At 39.1% G+C, this 19,262-nt stretch overlaps 3 protein-coding genes across 7 annotated transcripts in view; 2 read left to right on the plus strand and 1 right to left on the minus strand.

The window, feature by feature from the left end:
- Positions 1–8,312, minus strand: part of cdc40 (cell division cycle 40 homolog (S. cerevisiae)) — a 30,829-nt gene extending 22,517 nt beyond the window's left edge. Inside the window, exons 1-8 of one of the 3 annotated variants that reach the window (XM_051655604.1) lie at positions 8,128–8,312; positions 7,091–7,177; positions 5,263–5,392; positions 5,042–5,128; positions 4,733–4,872; positions 2,879–2,975; positions 2,635–2,774; positions 379–453 (exon numbers count right to left, since the gene is read on the minus strand). In XM_051655604.1, the coding sequence (XP_051511564.1) occupies positions 379–453; positions 2,635–2,774; positions 2,879–2,975; positions 4,733–4,872; positions 5,042–5,128; positions 5,263–5,392; positions 7,091–7,177; positions 8,128–8,310 (939 nt within the window). In that variant the 5' untranslated portion in view covers positions 8,311–8,312. Of the gene's footprint in view, positions 1–378; positions 454–2,634; positions 2,775–2,878; positions 2,976–4,732; positions 4,873–5,041; positions 5,129–5,262; positions 5,393–6,153; positions 6,568–7,090; positions 7,178–7,939; positions 8,103–8,127 lie in introns of those variants that run through there. The other 2 variants (XM_051655605.1, XM_051655606.1) reach the window with 2 other exon arrangements.
- Positions 1–19,262, plus strand: part of LOC127416310 (WD repeat-containing protein 20-like) — a 143,030-nt gene that overhangs the window by 100,578 nt on the left and 23,190 nt on the right. Inside the window, exon 3 of one of the 2 annotated variants that reach the window (XM_051655594.1) lies at positions 830–848. The exons of the other annotated variant lie outside the window; for it this stretch is intronic. The gene's annotated coding sequence lies outside the window, so the exon portion shown is untranslated. Of the gene's footprint in view, positions 1–829; positions 849–19,262 lie in introns of those variants that run through there. 2 annotated transcript variants of the gene reach the window in all.
- wasf1 (WASP family member 1) overlaps positions 9,120–19,262 on the plus strand; it is a 69,440-nt gene continuing 59,297 nt past the window's right edge. For both annotated transcript variants that reach the window (XM_051655612.1, XM_051655611.1), the window contains exon 1: positions 9,120–9,430. The gene's annotated coding sequence lies outside the window, so the exon portion shown is untranslated. The remainder of the gene's footprint in view (positions 9,431–19,262) is intronic.

The raw sequence follows: 19,262 nt of genomic DNA on the forward strand, positions 1-19,262 counted from the left end.
TTACAAAGCTATAGAAGACATTTGAGATTAACACAAGATAAAAATTCTGGCATAATGGAGGATCTTCTGTTAGTACAGTGTAAAATACAGTGTATACTTCAAAGTATCTCATTCTGAACATAGCCAGAACATAATGCTAATGTTCCATTTCCAAAGCAGTAGCTGACAGTATTTCTGCCTATTTTGGTGATAAAAAGCCTAAGTGTTAAAAAAATTTTTAAAAAGTGTCTCGACACCCCTACGTTCTTCATTTTATTCCAATCTGTTACATTCCTCTGGGTGTTTATGAATGCAAGAACGCCTCGTGTGAACGCCCTCTTACTTAACCAATGAACTCCAACTTTAAAAGTGTTTATAAGAATCAGTGGAAAATCTCACCTTGATTTTACAGTCCATGGAGCAGGAGAGCAATAGATGACCAGATACGGGAAACAAACGGATCGCACTGACACCCTGCACACAGAAAGAGACGCACAGATGTGTTTGAGTGATTGTGAACACACTTTGTTTTCCTCCGCTTTTCTATATTCATGCCTTTTTAAAATAGTGGTGATATAGGTGATTTAATTAATTGTTCATTTTTAATTTCATTCACTGCTCTGTTCAGAGAGTTTCTGGAGAATATTTACACCAGTAGGTGGCGATAGATGAGCGTCTTTTACATTATGAGCGAGTTATTCACCAAAAAACAATAGAAGTGCACGAGAACGATTCGTTCATTTAAAAACACTGATTTGTGGGGCCTGGGTAGCTCAGTGGTAAAAGACGCTGGCTACCACCCCTGGAGTTGCGAGTTCTAATCCAGGGCGTGCTGAGTGACTCCAGCCAGGTCTCCTAAGCAACCAAATTGGCCCGGTTGCTAGGGAGGGTAGAGTCACATGGGGTAACCTCCTCGTGGTCGCGATTAGTGGTTCGTTCTCGGTGGGGTGCATGGCGAGTTGAGCGTGGAAGCCACGGTGGATGGCATGAAGCCTCAACACGTGATATGTCTCCGTGGCAACGCGCTCAACAAGCCACGTGATAAGATGCGCGGGTTGACGGTCTCAGACGTGGAGGCAACTGAGATTCGTCCACCGCCACCCGGACTGAGGCGAGTCACTATGCGACCACGAGGACTTAGAGCATATTGGGAATTGGCCGTTCCAAACTGGAGAAAAAAATAAATAAAACAAATACACTGAATTGTTGTGCTTAAAACTATGGATTCTATTGGAAACATTTTCTCTTGCTGGATAGAAATGCACTGGCCACATTTTAATCTTAGTATACATAGTAAAATATTTTTATAATTTTTTTTTTTTTTTTTTTTAAACACACACACACACACATATAAATATATACATACATATATATACACACACATAAACATTTTACATTAACCTTTATGTTATGTTCCGGTTATTTTGACCCGGATGTTTCTTTTCTTTTTTTTTTTTTTTTACTTAATCCAATTGAAATAAAGTTCCTTGACTAAGTTCACATATGGTATCTGAAAACACACAAAAAAATTGGACCATTTTGGTTTTAGTTCACTTTGTTACACTTGTTGTGTTCCCGGTCAAAAATGACCAGCCATTGAAAATGAATGGATTAGAGTACAAAATACAGAAATATGAAGTGTTCAAGAGCATCCCAATTTTTTAGATAACTACATATGGATGTGTGTTTACACACACAAAGTACAAACACACACACCCACACAATGTGTGTTGTGCACCCTTTTGTGCATCGTCTTTCCATGTAACTCTTTGAGGAATATTTCAAGATCTACTTATTATATTGTGTTGCATTTGGGCTCGTTTGAATCAGGACAGTCTGCTGTAAGTTAAGGTATGTCATTGTCTATGTCATATGTATGTTTAAGGAAGTAATAAGGAAAAACGTGACAAAAAGACACTTCTGTTTATTATATTTGTGTGTGTCTGTGGAAATTTCATACACTAATACTCACTGCAGTTTGGCCTCTGAGTGAAACAATTTTGCTCATTGTAATCTCCTAATTGAGACCTTTCCAGCGATATATAAAATGGCCATCTCATCTTTTTTTATAGTTTTACCAACTCTAAATATACAAGTGTTGTGATAACAAATTTGCAAATTATGAAAACGAAACAGTTCTTATTTCTCAGCCAATTAAAAAGCATTATTTAATAATTGGAAGGATCAGCTATATGCATTGTAAAGTCCTGATTCTAGGCTTTAAAATGACACCTATTTTATTCAGATCAAGCAAGTGGTTATTAATTCTGTAATCATTTTATTTTAGTTTTCCTCAGGGAGTGCCCCCGACTGGCCCGGAATAAGCTCATTTCAATTAATCCTTCCATCAATAAAAATATACATATTTTTAAATATGCTGAAAAAAGGAGTGCAAAACCTGTCATAATTACTATAAAAGAAGTTGATCAAAAGATCTAATTCAATATCTTGTGATAATATAAGCAATATGAGAAATTTATAAACAATCATATTGGGCCGGTCATTTTTGACCGGGAACAAAAAATTTATTTATTAGCACAAAATGAACACAACAAAAAGGGTTAATTAATTAATTATACAAAAATAAATAAACTCTCATTCACACACATTTTCTTTTTTAAATTCAGCATCACTATGTAAACAAGCTCAACTCACTTTAGTGTGTCCGGTCCACACGTGCAGCTGTTTCTTGGGCAAGTAACATTTGTCTGGTATGTCTGCAGATCGCAGGTTGATGCCCACGTCCTGAGGAATGTGTAGATACGAGCGGCCCTGATAATCACACGCATCTTTAACTGCAGAGAGAGAGACAGAGAATGAAATAACGTGTTGTGTATAAGCAGAGATCAAGATGCTTGCATGCATTTATACTGTGGTTTACATCGCCCTCATATCTTACTGTGTAAGATGGTCTTCTCCTCTGCTGGAGCTTCTTCTTCATTCTTTCCTCTCTTCTGTCTCTTAGCTGTGATCTCATCCAATTCTTTCTGCTCCTCCTGAAAACATAAAAATGATGATTATCTCAATTAGAGAAGTTTTAATAAAGCTGGAAAGCACCTTTTGAGTCAAAAATAAGTTAATCTAAGGGTAAATTTGGTCAGATTTCCATCCATGCAGTTGTTGTTTGTAATTTACTGAAGTAACACCACTAGATGCAACTCAAAGCAATCAGTCTCATTATATCAGAAAATTAAAGTGAGTTATAAAAACTACTGAAGCTGGGCATCACAGGAACTGTGCTTGACTGGTTTAATTCCTATCTCTCAGGTTGGTCCTTCAAGGTAGCCTGGAGAGGTGAGGAGTCCAAGTCACATCAGCTACTTACTGGGGTACCTCAGGGCTCAGTGCTTGGGCCACTTCTCTTCTCTATATACACAACATCACTGGGACCCATCATTCAAGCACATGGTTTCTCTTACCACGCTTTTGGAGGAGCATCTCGTTTGCATCACGTCATAAACATACAGTTTGTAGGTCGCTGTGTCAAGTTAAACATAGTTTGAAGCTTAGAAAAAAACATCTTGAGATCCCTGCGTTCGTATTTGCACTCCATCAAGCTGTGTTTGAACACAAGAACGTGTTCTCATCTTGTGCTGTCGAGTGTGGTTCATTTTCTGTATAACTGCATTGCCCAAACAGCTGAAGTTTCGCTTACTGCCCCCTGGAGAAAACAGGTGGCACTTCAAGCTTTAATTGCTCAGATGGAAGGAATTTTCCTTATCACGGTCCAGGGACATGATTACTTTTTAACGCGCTTTTTTTTAATATAATTAATCGCACTGAATTAACGCGTTAAACCGACAATCCTGAAACGATTAGTCGACATTTTTCGACAATGTCGACAATAAAAAATTTATGACAAAAATTTTAACTGTCGAATAGTCATTTGATCTCATTTAATGTAACATGAGATCACATTAAACTCTTATGATGACGCGTAAGAGCAGCACTGAAGTTCACACTTGACTGATGAGAGGAAAAATTACACAGATCACAGATGCACTCTAAACTTTCCAAACAGCTTCAGCTGATGTAGATCACAAAGTATGAGGTGCTTAATACAAAAATACAAAATAAGTAGATACAGAAGCGCTCTCGTTGTGGAATAAGTGGAGCTGGAGCTCTTTAAAGAAAACACCCCGGCGTTACATCTTTAATGCAGTTATATTTAATGCGTTATAGTTTTAATAAAGGTCAAATAATACAGAAGCAGATAACGTAAATAACTACAAACTCTGAAACTGACATTTCTCTGTGCGATCAGAGCCTCTTCTATGAGTTGTCCCGATCTGAGGGGGAGAGACTGAAACTGCACTGGCTGATGCACACTCTGTCATGGGACGCTCATCCCCCGATGATTATAACATGAGATATATATATATACACACACATACCTATATACATATACATATACACATACACACACATATATGCAACATATGGCTGTGTCTCAAAACGTAGTGAGCTGCCTACCTAGATGACTTTCTTCATGCATCATTGGCATGTTTAGCATTGGGGCATATGCCAAGTCGGCAGCATTTCTGGGAATCATAGGTATTTGCCTGGAAGTTCAAAACACAACTATGATGCCCAATAAGGCTGTCTAGATGGGCAGTTCAATAGGGTTAGAGACGTACCCACTTCACCTTCACAATTAACATTTTAAACTTTTTTTTTTAAACCCATTTAAATATGCATACAGAGGCTACAGCAAGTCAACTGCTAGTTTTGGGTTTTTTGGACCACATCTCACCTCTGAGGGTTTGGCCACATCTTTCTCATCCTGGTATTTGGCCCAGGGGCCCAGGAAACTGTCAATGTCTGACGCATCTCCGCCTTTCACCTTCTTCCTCTTCTCTGATTTCTTGGGTCCAGTCTCAAACACGGTTAGCCCTAGAGGACAAATATGAACAGACACTTCTGATCTGATCTGATTACAGCCAACAAACAGCATAAAGAATCTGAGTGGGTATAACAGTCAGAATATGACTGAAATAACATTCGCAGCACATTTGACTTTCAAAATCAGAATTTGGAATAGGATGGTGAACGATGATCTTACCTTTGTTTTTCTCTGCCTCTTCTATGGCTCCAATATAACTGCTGGACGAGACCTGACTGGTGTCCACAGACGGGTCCAAAGCGTAACCTGAGAGACAAACATCACCCATAAACATTCATACTGATGATAAATATGCCATGTATGATTACAGACAGATTCAAACCCATAAAATGTAATCCACTGCTGTCAAACTGAACAAATGAGGGTCACGTATGTCTCACCAAACGTAGAGAATGTTCTCCGCTGCTGCTCAAACATGAAGTCGTTGACGTGGGCCGGTTCTGTGAAACCAGACAACATGTTTCTCGGCGCAGCCATCTGCTGGGTTCTGAATGGGTTAATTGGACCAAACTGCAATGAGATGAGAGAATCAATCCAAAAAACATCATATTAAACAGACAGATGATTAAAATGAAGCCTAACCTAACCCTTGTGCTTCTAAAAACACAAACACATCATTAGCAAATTAGAAAATCTGTCCAAAACTACTGCATTCAAGGTATATATGGTGTGCAATTGGGATGATGCGCACTGTGAATATTCTCTTTAAAATGTATAATATTTTGCATATACTGTAGGGGTGGGTAAAAATATTGATTGAGTAGTTGGAGTTGGAGTGTCTCTCATTAACATGCGCTCATTTACATTTAATGCCGGTTTTCTTAAAGAGACAGTACCAAATTTTAGCATGTGTTCTATAATTCAATGTAAATAGTATAAACTATGCATTAAACCAGGGGTTTTCAAAATGTGGGGCGCGCCTCCCCAGGGGGGCGCTAGAGCATGTCAGGGGAGGTGTGGAGAGTAGTTAAAAAATTAATTAAATAATTAATATGTATGATATATATATATATATATATATATATATATATATATATATATATATGTATTGAGTTTAACTATTATATTTAAAACATTATTGTGACGAGGAGAAGGGCGTGGCCGGACCGTGAGGGTACACGGCTGGCGCTGAATCTCGTAATCAGTGGGAGAGAGCGATAAAGGGGAGCTGGAGATGCCAGTTCAGGAGAGAGAGAGAAAGAAGGACAGACAGACACGCGGCCGCTGTGTGTGTGTTTATGTTTGTTTTATGTAGTTTTAAGTTCAGTTACGTCATTAAAGTTATGTTGACTGTTCTGCCAGTTCCTGCCTCCTTCTTGCCCATCCTTTACTCGTTACATTGGTGCCGGGAGGGAGGAGGGATGCACTGTCACAGAGTCCTCGCCGCTGCTGTCTGCCAGGGGACGAGCCGCGGCCGTCCACCAGGGGATGGAGGAGTCGCTGCCAGCCGCCGGGAGTCATTGGTACCGCTGCCATCTGCCCGGGGAGGAGCGGCTGTCGTCCGCAAGAGGGCAGAGGAGTGGCTGAGGACCACGCGACGGCGTGTCTGGGGACCGACGAGCAAGTCTTTCTCTCTCTCTCTCTCTCTGTCTGTCTCTCCCGCTCACCCTTTCCCTCTCCCCTCTCCCTCGGTTCCCTCGGCGGGGTGGACCATCGGCTGGCAGAACGGCCGGAAGGACAGCATCTCCCCTCCAGAGATGAATCGGGCGGTGGAGGAGTGTGAAGAGGAGGAGGGCGTGGCCGGGGCGTGAGGGTGCACGGCCGGCGATGAGTCAATTAATCAGCGGAAGAGATAAAGAGGAGCCAGAGACGAAAGTTTGGGAGAGAGAGAGAGACACGCGCAGTCACGCTGTGTGTGTTTATGTTTGCTTAAATTCATTTATGCAATACAACATCATATTTATTGATTGAATCCATGGATTTGTTCATTTTTAAAAAAAACACATGATAAAAGTGATGAAAAAACGAATAAAATATAATAATATAATATTTTTGTAATGTACCTAGTTACAAGATCCTGTGTAAAATGAACAGCATTATCTGGAAGGACATTTCTATAATAGATATGTAATGAAAAGGGACATTATAACTGAAATACACCCATATGAATGAGTGAATATGAATCAAATCTGGAAATCTGTGTCAATAGCCAGCCCTATTGTAATATATAATGTTGACAAAGTCTGGCTGTTAATGAACCACTATTACCTCTGGAGCAAACATGGTCTCAAATGTAGGGTTATAATTGACTTCCTTGAGGGCTGGATCCAGATGCACACCTGTCTCAACATCTTCCTGAAGAAGACAAAAACAGAAAACATATAACTTTTTATTAAATAACCAGACATCAACAGCACCAATAACCACATTATAACAGTTTTACAGAGACGCCCTGGACACGTTCGTTATAAGCAGTATTGGGTAAGTTACTCTACAAAAGTAATTACTAACTACTAATTACATCTTCTACAGTGTAACTAGATTACTGTACTAATTACTCTGTCTGAAAAGTAACTGCATTACTAATTACTTTTTAAAACCCTGATCAACCTCGACCACGTGAAAAATACAAGGATAGACATGAAACTGTTCTTTTAATTCTTTCAAATAAAATCATATAAATCTAAATTAATTATTCATGAACTGGCCAAAGAATTTAAAGTTGCGGCGTTAAATGAGAAAACATATATTTGAACTTTAGACACTAAATTTCGATTTTAAATTCACTATTGTTTTATATAGAATTGTTCTATAGTCTATACAGTATTTAATGCAATTACATCAGAAGTAACTAATTAAACTACTGAAAAATTAATAGTAATCCCTTACTTTACTTTTTTTTTCCAATGAAAAGGTAATTTAATTACAGTAATTAATTACTTAGTAATGCATTACACCCAACACTGGTTATAAGACATGCAAGATATTACTTGACAGTTACCCAATATATATTTAAGCTCCGGACTGAAGCAATAAATATCTGTTAATCAAACTGTATTCTGCTTTAAACACAACAGTAAACAAATGAACATATTGACTGTGGCTGCGTCTCAATACCTAGTGTGCCTCCAGTCTTGACAGCAGCATTTCGGTGCTTCATTTTAAGGCGCGTTAAAACATTTCTGACGCGTTTCGAGACATTTTGGGACTGTACGATGCCTAAAACTGCTGCTGCTATCTAAGAAGGCAGCTCACTAGTTTTTGAAACAGAGCCGATAACTGTATGTAGCGCGCTTCAGGTGTACCTTAACAGCGACTTCAGGAGCTGAATTCAGGACGGCTACAGTCGTAATACCGCCCGATTTTAAAGGCTGAAGATGCGCGACCGCGTCCGGATCGACTTTCTGAGTACTGGTAGCGGATTCAGACTCATTTTCCGAATCTGAGTCGCTGCCGTAAGAAACGAGGGAACCCACCGCAGCGGCCATCTTTAATGTTGTGGGTCTATAATAAGCGGGTCCTCATAGATGAGTATTTAATAAATAACTTCTAATTTACAAAATGTAATTTTATAACACTTATTAATTATTGCTAATAGTTCAGTTTATAATTTGTATATTTCCAATTAGGTACGTGAAGGGACGTGTTTATTTAAATGTAGCAATTGCAAGTTTATACATCTTTTAGGACGCCTTCTGATGGCGCTTTGGAGCGCGCGCACCAAATGGCGACGTGAACGCGCATTATATTCTGTGTGTTTTATGATATTTTCAGATTTTTATCATTAGTGATTAGACGCTTCGTTATGAGTGTTAGTCATAACATTATATTTAAATACGTATTTTTTTATATTTGTCTACGATTTTTCAGCCGTTGAACAAACTTCAAGCGCACACATTTCAGCCAATCCAATGTCAGCAATCCCGAACGCCTAAAATGATTGACAGGTATCGAACGTTTCTGATTGGCTGCTCCCCTTGATTATTAAAAACAAAGCCTATTTCACCTATTTCAGTAAACTTTTATGTGTGGCATACAAAACAAACAAACAAACAAAAACAAAAACCAAACTCATGTGTAGACCACCTTTAATATTTTACTGCGCTAATTAAAATGCCTGTTTGCGTAAATGGGAGTGGTTTGGGCGCGACTCTGACCAATCAGAGCTGGAATCCCGCTTTTGGGCGTGTCGCGGTTTATTGCGGCGAGTTATGTGGCTTCAACAATAGAAAGTGGGACTTACCATCTGCATTCAGAGGGGTGGAGTCAAATACATTGACATGTAGAATTTCGGCTCTCAACATTAAAGCAATTCAACCGTGTTGCAAATGGGTTGATGCCTCGTACTTTTGTATTACTAACTTCTTTGAGTGGGAATAAACATGTGCGTTTTTCACGTACAAGCTGCTGTATATTCATAGCGGATCCCTTTTTCAGCGGAGACGGTGCGATTGTCCCGAGCGCCCTATCTCTTTAACGGGATTCACACACCAGCTATATTTCAGTACTGTATGAACACTGCACAACTGTACCGTGAGGATTTTTTCAAGGAATAACCCGCATACCTGAGGATATCATGGGAAAATAAGAGTAAATTACATTTACCAGGTATGCCATTTTATGCATGCTACATAAAAGTATGCACTGACATGTCACACATTGCATTGACATCTCTAGCTGTTTAACTGAGAGAAATAAATAATGCAACTTTGCATGGGAATAAAGTGAGACGAATTCCACCGCCAAATGTTCTAATGCATTATTTGTAATTGTGTTGTTTGGTTGATGTATTGCCCATGTAAACCTACACTGCCTGTCCTCATTCAGGACTGGATGACAGGTGTGGGTAGCATTATGCATGCATGGGAAGTAACTTGCATAATGCAGCCTAATGCATCCTGCATGCACTTAATGTGACTATTCAATATTTTAGGGAACATATATTGATATACACTGAAGACATGAAAAAGACCACATTTTTACTGCCCTGGGGTCACATGATGTTCCTGAGATTGATGCATTCAGGGGGAAGGGGTGTCACATCTGCATGGGAAATACAAGGCAAACTATCACACCACAACACAGTGCAGTTTGCATGCCTTCCTAAACAGTGTGCACTCCAAATTAGTACTGGGATTTCAAATATTCTGCTGGACTTACGTTCCTTGATGAGAGAAAAAAATATCGACTTGATCTTGTTACCAGCAAATGCACATAATGCATCAACTAGTGGTGCAAAAGTGGACATTTGAGTGCAGTTTTGTGCATGCAGGGGGAAGGGCAGCAGACATCGGAAGACTCGCTTTGTGAAACCCGAGACTTCTGAAAGCACAAAGCATCTCCATCGCATCTTTTTCGGCTCCATAACGCGCTTTATGTATGCCACGCGTTAAAAACAAAATAATGACATATTACAAACTAATATATTCTTTTGAGTGTCATTCTGTTTAATGCTTACACAACTTGATCAGATTTCTTCTATGCCGAATGAGTTGCGATGTGATATCTGAGAAGGAGTGATTCATTTTAATGAATCGGTTCGTTCGAACGGTTCGTTTCACAGAAACGAGTCCAAGAACGATACACCGATTCAACGCGTGTCTTCTCATTTATCATGTTTTTTTTTTCTTCTTCTTTTTTCTTTCTGTGAAATAAACATTTGGCTTAATACTTATGTTTTCACCGTGTTTAAGTTATATAAATTCGGTTGTGTTTTTGTGTTTAAGCGTGTGTCTGTCTCTCCAGTTTATGTTTTTGCCTGATAGATTCCCTCCAAATTTAGTTTTAATGTCAAATATTACGTTGCTTATGCTTCTATCACGTCAAGCACCTAACAGTTTTACTCCCAAACTTCTCACTTGACTTGCCTATTCTCAAGGACGAGTGGTTTACGAACGGTTAGTGAATCGGTTCGATCGAATCATTCAAAAGAACTGGCTCAAAAGAGCGATTCGTTAGCGAATCGGACATCACGAGTGTGTGTGCTTGAGGTTATCATCAATATGCCTAGTTGGCCAAGTACATTCAGTTCTTTTAAATGCATAATTTAAGATTCAAGAAGCTTTATTGGCATGGTAAAAGCTTTGTATTGCCAAAGCATTGTTATTATAGCAACGATATAATGCAGCATATTTTTTCAAATGGCATTGCATTCTGTAATATAATGCATAATAGGGTTTCAGGCAGAGGGTTCTGTATTTATAATATCAATTATTTAGAAAGATCAGGTATATTTATGTATTTTCAGATAGACATTTAAGTAGTATACTGTATATGGATGGATTTTGCCTAATGCATTAGATAAGCTCTGTACAAGTTGCACATGTCTGAGTCTGACTAATAAGACGGTTAGTACCTGATTACTCTCAGAAATCAACACTAGCTTCCGTTACAAATTACAGTGGCGGTACCATGGTACATTGATGGTATCTGATGATAATACCTTGGTACTTTGATATATACCATGGGCAGTGTTGGGTGTAATGCATTAGAAGTAATGCTTGTTACGTAATCAGATTACTTTTTTCGAGTAATGAGTAAAGTAATGCAATATTTTTTTATTTAAGACCATAATATCAAAGTTACTTTTTAAATAAAGTAACGCGTTGCTTTTGTACACCTCTACTTTCCCTGTATTGCGAGAAATCAGGAGTAAAAGTGTGCAAACTTCGGGGAGGAGAAGTAGTGCATGATGGGTACTGTAGTTCTACAGCGTGTGAGGCTAGTGACTATTTAGCAAAGATGAGTCACTTCTATTTAAATGAACGGGAGAAATTGGAACGCCCAACCAAGAAGCTCTAGCACCCAACAGGCAATGGATGTAGAAAGGAAGTCCCGCCTTGCAGGTAAAAGAACCAATCACCTTTTAGATACAGACATCGCCTGTCAATCAACTCACTAACGTGCATGTGCATTAGCTATACAAGCTGGGAAAATTGTGGGTTTTAGCGTAATATGAGGTCAACATTCAATTGAGTGAAACGCGATTGATTCATGCGTACATGCACGCTGCATTCAAAAATCAGTAAACGCGTTTAGGCAGATGGATTATAAGACTAGTCTTCTATTGGCCACAACATGATACACAGGGCGAAATACTCGCTCAATTCCCTGACTTATGCAGCCGAACTGCTCCGTGTAACAGCTCCCCAGGAGAATGGGATGAGAAAAGCTGACTCTGGATCAGCGGATCCGGGCAACGTTCTACATCGATTGTCTACGCAGAGAAAATGTCTTAGTTTCTAAAAAGATTCTGCATTTTTGTTTTATAATAAACAAGTAGTTTGATTCATGAAACAAACCATTTTTATGACATTTTGGTAGCATTAAAAACAATTCCATTCAAGTTGTATCAACATGCGCGTTTGCAGCTGTATGCGATCAATCAGTGGCGTCTGTACGCACCGTGGATCAGCTCAAAACAAGCGTGCACTGAGATGATTAAGTGAAAAATATTCATTTATTATCAGACTTATTCCTTGAACATGTTAGGCTGGCATTCCCCACTGAATTTTATCCTGACTTCTGAACAACATCTTAAGTTGACTGGCATTGTCGATGGGCACAGCACATGATGGCATATGTGATGCAGGTTCAAGTGTTGGACTTTGCTGCTTTAGGTAAGACAGTGGTTATTCTTCATTATTCATATTGGCTGCCATGTCGATGTTAAAACAAGTCATGCATATTCATGTTATTGAGTCTTTATTATTAATATGATGTGAAGACCAACTTTCTAAACATCTGTTTGTTTACTGTGTTGTTTTGACATGAGTGTTGTACAGTAGCTAGCATGACCTGTAATGTCTCTTGTATGCAGTGCATGGTTTATTTGTATAGAATGCATAGCATAACAGAAGAGAAAGTGGCTACGAGATAAAAGTAATGCAAAGATAACACAAAAGTAACGTAACGCTTTACTTTCCATAAAAAATTAACTTTATAATTAATTACGTTACTTTTTTAAGGAGTAACACAATATTCTAATTTTAACTATGTAATTTTAGATATCTGCAAATACGTTACCGCACCATTTGCTCACACTCGAACAAGCTTGGAAATGTAGTTGATTATGTAATGCAAATGTTAAAATGAGTCATGCACTATAGTAAAAGTGTTTAGATGTCATAAGATAGCATTGTGTGAGGAACAGGGCGAAAAGTAAATGTTTATGAACTGATAATCTGCCGTTTTACACGTGACTCGTGTGAAAGTGAATAAAAGTCATTGTTGTTGTAGCGCCTCTAGTGTTCATTTCACCCGGAAACTGATGCGATACGTACAACGAGTCACAGAAAAATAATTTTGCAAAAATGTAGGTATGCTCTCAACATGCTACAGCTCTTTCCAAGACGTTGTGTCTCTAAATGAATCCGCTTAAAAAGTTCTGCCGCTAAAAATATTAAAGCTACAGAATAAAATCTAGATGCACGCAGTAGTTTACCTAGCCAGTTGTTACTTGACCAGTTGACCATCCTGACCCATTCCTAGTACATTTAAGCAAACAGAGATACAAAGCAGGCCAAGAAAGTGGTCTTTAAGAGATTAAAAATGCTCATCTGGTGTCCAAAGCTTGCAGTACATCCCAGCTGTAAAGATTCCTCGGACACTAGAGTCTTTGTTCAAGTGTTCTGTTCGGCTGGGCGGCCCACAAAGCCGCCACTGTGTACTTAGAACTGGGGGTTTGGGGGGCGCCTGGGTAGCTCAGCGAATATTGACGCTGACTACCACCCCTGGAGTCGTGAGTTCGAATCCAGGGCGTGCTGAGTGACTCCAGCCAGGTCTCCTAAGCAACCAAATTGACCTGGTTGCTAGGGAGAGTAGAGTCACATGGGGTAACCTCCTCGTGGTCGCGATTAGTGGTTCTCGCTCTCAATGGGGCGCGTGGTAAGTTGTGCATGGATCGTGGAGAGTAGCATGAGCCTCCACATGCTGTGAGTCTCCACGGTGTCATGCACAATGAGTCACGTGATAAGATGCGCAGATTAACGGTCTCAGAAGCGGAGGCAACTGGGACTTGTCCTCCACCACCGGACCTACAAAGTAGTAGGAATTGGGTATTCCAAATTGGGGAGAAAAGGGGATAAAAAAAATAAAAAATATAAAAAAGAACTGGGGGGGTCATCACCCATATTTGTTAGTGTGCTACAGAGATGTGACGCTTTGACAGATGAAATGTGCAAATTAAGCTTCATGTCTTCTTATCAAATTAAAGTTTTATCCTCCTCAAGTGTGAGATCAATATTTAAGTGCTTTTTTACTATACTAATTTTAAATTTCCACCTTTGACCAGCCCAGACCAGTAGGTGGCGATATGCACAAAGAATGCAAATCGCCAAAAAGTAAAAGAAAAGAATGTGAAAGTGACAGTGGAGATTGATTAAAAAAATGAAATATATATCATATTCGGTGAATGTGTTTCTGTTGTAGCCTGGGTTATGTGCATGTGTTCTTATCAAATGAACATTTTATCCCCCTCAAGCGAGCGTATAAGTTTTTTAGGAGATTATATTCGATATCTCAATTCTTATAAAAATGTGTGGATGGAAACCCAGCTTACAGGTGACATGTTTAAAATTGAGGTGTTTAAAAAGTATGATATAGGTTTGAGTATAGGTTTATAGGAACATTGTATTATGTATGTATATGTTTGTATACATTTACAGTATGTGTCTTGTAGAAATTATACAGTTAAAGCAAATGCTACATTTTGTTAAGTTTGATTCAAATAATTTATTTGTTAGGGCGAAGTTACATTTATAAATGTTACATAACCTTTTTTTTCTTAATATTTTCTTTGTTCTTTTCTTATATTCAGTTGTGAATAGCACTGTAAATGGAAATATTTAAAGAGAGAATATAAAACTAGAGAGGTAAAAAGGGTAGGCATAATAAGGTTTGGCTTCAGCCTATTCCTTTTGGGACATTATAAAAAAAAGATGATGTGTAATGCATTGAACTGTCATGAATTGTATACTGTAAATGCCAAAATAAATAAATGAAAATGAAATGATAAATTATATTGTATTAAAACCATGGTTTCTACCTAAAAAAACAAAAACAAAAAACATGGTTGCTTAACGTACTTTTCATAGTTACTACAATATTACTATAGTAAAAACATGGTTTCTGCTAAAACTAAGGTTACAGTGTACAATGTTACTATAGAAAAATGATTATACTAGGAATATCAAGGTTAAAATATGGCTACTGCAGTGAGGGCACGCAAAACTATTATGAGGGAACGCAAAACTTATTGCGAGGCATGCAAAACTATTTCAGAAAAAAAAAATCCCGCCCTGTCCTCTTCGGGGCTCCGTAGCATACAGTATGCGTGACACAAATTCCTTCATCAGCAGTGTGCTCGAGCACTGAACTCAGAGTGTGTGCTTGTGACTGGAATTATTTGCACTAATTAGTGGGTCCAGAATCACTGAGTCTAGAATTACTCAGGAGACAAAGGTGGAAACAACAAAAGTGGATGTGCATGTCAACAACGAGTCATTTTTTTACTATAAATATCCACCTTTGACTAGCCCAGACCAGTAGGTGGCGATATGCACGAAGAATGCGAATGTCATTTGTTTACTATAAATATCCACCCTTGACTAGCCCAGACCAGTAGGTGGCGATATACACGAAGAATGCGAACACCATTTTTTTACTATAAATATCCACCCTTGACTAGCCCAGACCAGTAGGTGGCGATATGCACGAAGAATGCGAACGCCATATTTTACTATAAATATCCACCCTTGACTAGCCCAGACCAGTAGGTGGCGATATGCACGAAGAATGCGAATGTCATTTTTTTTTACTATAAATATCCACTCTTGACTAGCCCAGACCAGTAGGTGGCGATATACATGAAGAATGCGAACACCATTTTTTTACTATAAATATCCACCCTTGACTAGCCCAGACCAGTAGGTGGCGATATGCACGAAGAATGCGAATGTCATTTTTTTACTATAAATATCCACCCTTGACTAGCCCAGAACAGTAGGTGGCGATATGCACGAAGAATGCGAATGTCATTTTTTTACTATAAATATCCACCCTTGACTAGCCCAGACCAGTAGGTGGCGATATGCACGAAGAATGCGAATGTCATTTTTTTTACTATAAATATCCACCCTTGACTAGCCCAGACCAGTACGTGACGATATGCACGAAGAATGCGAATGTCATTTTTTTTACTATAAATATCCACCCTTGACTAGCCCAGACCAGTAGGTGGCGATATGCACGAAGAATGCGAATGTCATTTTTTTTACTATAAATATCCACCCTTGACTAGCCCAGACCAGTAGGTGGCGATATGCACGAAGAATGCGAATGTCATTTTTTTACTATAAATATCCACCTTTGACTAGCCCAGACCAGTAGGTGGCGATATGCACGAATAATGCGAATGTCATTTTTTTTACTATAAATATCCACCTTTGACTAGCCCAGACCAGTAGGTGGCGATATGCACGAAGAATGCGAATGTCATTTTTTTACTATAAATATCCACCCTTGACTAGCCCAGACCAGTAGGTGGCGATATGCACAAAGAATGCGAATGTCATTTTTTTTACTATAAATATCCACCCTTGACTAGCCCAGACCAGTAGGTGGCGATATGCACGAAGAATGCGAATGTCATTTTTTGACTATAAATATCCACCCTTGACTAGCCCAGACCAGTAGGTGGCGATATGCATGAAGAATGCGAATGTCATTTTTTTACTATAAATATCCACCCTTGACTAGCCCAGACCAGTAGGTGGCGATATGCACGAAGAATGCGAATGTCATTTTTTTACTATAAATATCCACCCTTGACTAGCCCAGACCAGTAGGTGGCGATATGCACGAAGAATGCGAATGTCATTTTTTTACTATAAATATCCACCCTTGACTAGCCCAGACCAGTAGGTGGCGATATGCACGAAGAATGCAAATGTCATTTTTTTTTTTACTATAAATATCCACCCTTGACTAGCCCAGACCAGTAGGTGGCGATATGCACGAAGAATGCGAATGTCATTTTTACTATAAATATCCAGCACCAGTAGGTGGCGATATGCACGAAGAATGCGAATGTCATTTTTTTACTATAAATATCCACCCTTGACTAGCCCAGACCAGTAGGTGACGATATGCACGAAGAATGCGAATGTCATTTTTTTTACTATAAATATCCACCCTTGACTAGCCCAGACCAGTAGGTGGCGATATGCACGAAGAATGCGAATGTCATTTTTTTTACTATAAATATCCACCCTTGACTAGCCCAGACCAGTAGGTGGCGATATGCACGAAGAATGCGAATGTCATTTTTTTTACTATAAATATCCACCCTTGACTAGCCCAGACCAGTAGGTGGCGATATGCACGAAGAATGCGAACGTCATTTTTTTACTATAAATATCCACCCTTGACTAGCCCAGACCAGTAGGTGGCGATATGCACGAAGAATGCAAATGTCATTATTTTTTTTTACTATAAATATCCACCTTTGACTAGGCCAGACCAGTAGGTGGCGATATGCACCTGATTGCGTGATCTAACACTTTTAACCTTATTTTTATTATTTTCAGGTTAGGTAAAGTAAGTCGAATCTGACATAAATCATAAGTATAAAATTATACTTACAATCTGGGCAGAAGACTCCTTTGAGGAAAGTTCTATCTCACGATCTTAAAACACTAAAACAAGTCTTTTTGCAATCAACAAAATTAGTTTTATTGGTTACAATTTTTCTAGCAGTCAAAATATAGGTAAGTAAAAAGTACAAAACGAAATAATCATCAAAATATTTTCAAAGGCATAATCAGCAATAAATTCTAGCGTCGGAGATGCTGTCACGTTCTAACCTGAGAATAATAAAAATAAGGTAAAAGGTGTTAGGTTACGCACCGAATAACAGATGACAGCATTAAACAGCATTTTATTTTACACTAAATACAACCAATAAACATAGAAAACACCATCATTTATGTAACCGAATCAAAAACATAGTAACAGGGGGCCTGGGTAGCTCAGCGAGTATTGATGCTGACTATCACCCCTGGAGTCGTGAGTTCGAATCCAGGGCATGCTGAGTGACTCCAATCAGGTCCAGTAAACTCCTCGTGGTCGCTATAATGTGGTTCTCGCTCTTGGTGGGGTGCGTGGTGAGAATAGCGTGAAGCCTCCACACACTACGTCTCCACGGTAACACACTCAACAAGCCACGTGATAAGATGTGCGGATTGACGGTCTCAGATGCAGAGGCAACTGAGATTCGTCCTCCACCACCCGGATTGAGGCGAGTCACTACGCCACCACAAGGACTTAGAGCGCATTGGGAATTGGGCATGCCAAAAAGGGGAGAAAAAAGAAAAGAAACATAGTGACAAACAACTTCATTCAACTAAATATTTGACTACTACTAGTCAGAAAAGTTGCTTATTATTGGAGATGCTACACTTTCTTGAAAACAGCTGAGCTACTATTACAAGTTAGTAGCAGTGCAAAGTATATTTCCTTTGTTGTACTAACTAAAAGTTGCCTGTGTCGCTGCGTAATAACTTCTTATTTCTGAATCATTAAATGGCTTTGCTTGTACAGCACTATGATTCTTTTACAATAACCTTTATTTGAGCAGTCTCTGAGTTTGTTGAAGCTCGGCCTTGATTTTATGTCACTTTTATCCATTATTGAGCACCGTCCGGTCTGGCAGGGACCTCCCGTGACACAGTGTGGTCTGTTTTGTTGGTTTTGTGGCTTTGGCAGATGGAGAATAATGCATTCAGATCATGGTGCAGTTTTTGCGACTGTGCATGCGAGTCCCCAGAGGCGACCGTGGTGTCCGCTTACACTCCCGGCGTTGGGGTGGATTCCTTTGTCATCTCGCTTACAGACAGGTGGTGATTCAATACGACAGCAGAGATGAGCGCCAAAGACGTGTTGTTGTTTTAGTCGCCTCATGTTGTGCTTTTAGTGTCTAGTTTTGAGGTTAAAGGGACAGTTCACCCAAAAATGAGAATTCTGTCATCATTTACTCACCCTCATGGTGTTTGAAAAACATACAACTTTCTTTCAAGCAACAAAAAGGTCAAAAAAACACCGTTAGAATATCAGTTTTGTATGGAAAAGTCATCCGAACGTTCTTCAAAATATTCAATTTTGGGTTCTACAGAAGAAAGGAAGGCAAATAGGTCTGAAACGACATGAGCGTGAGAAATAATAACAGAACTTAAATTTTTTGGAGGGGTGAAGTATCCCTTTTAGAAAGCTCAAATGTTCACAGCCGTCTCTTATGTGTCTCTGAGCGTTTGTATATTCAAATGGCGCTGAACGACTTCACAGGTGTGTCTAAAACCTGTTTTGGCTGAGGCTACCATTATATGCAGTGGAAGTTTTCACACTGTTTTTATGTTAGTCTTTAGGAGATAATATCTTTTAAATT

This window comes from Myxocyprinus asiaticus, chromosome 25 (assembly GCF_019703515.2).
Source record: "Myxocyprinus asiaticus isolate MX2 ecotype Aquarium Trade chromosome 25, UBuf_Myxa_2, whole genome shotgun sequence".
NCBI classification, from domain to species: Eukaryota; Metazoa; Chordata; class Actinopteri; order Cypriniformes; family Catostomidae; genus Myxocyprinus; species Myxocyprinus asiaticus.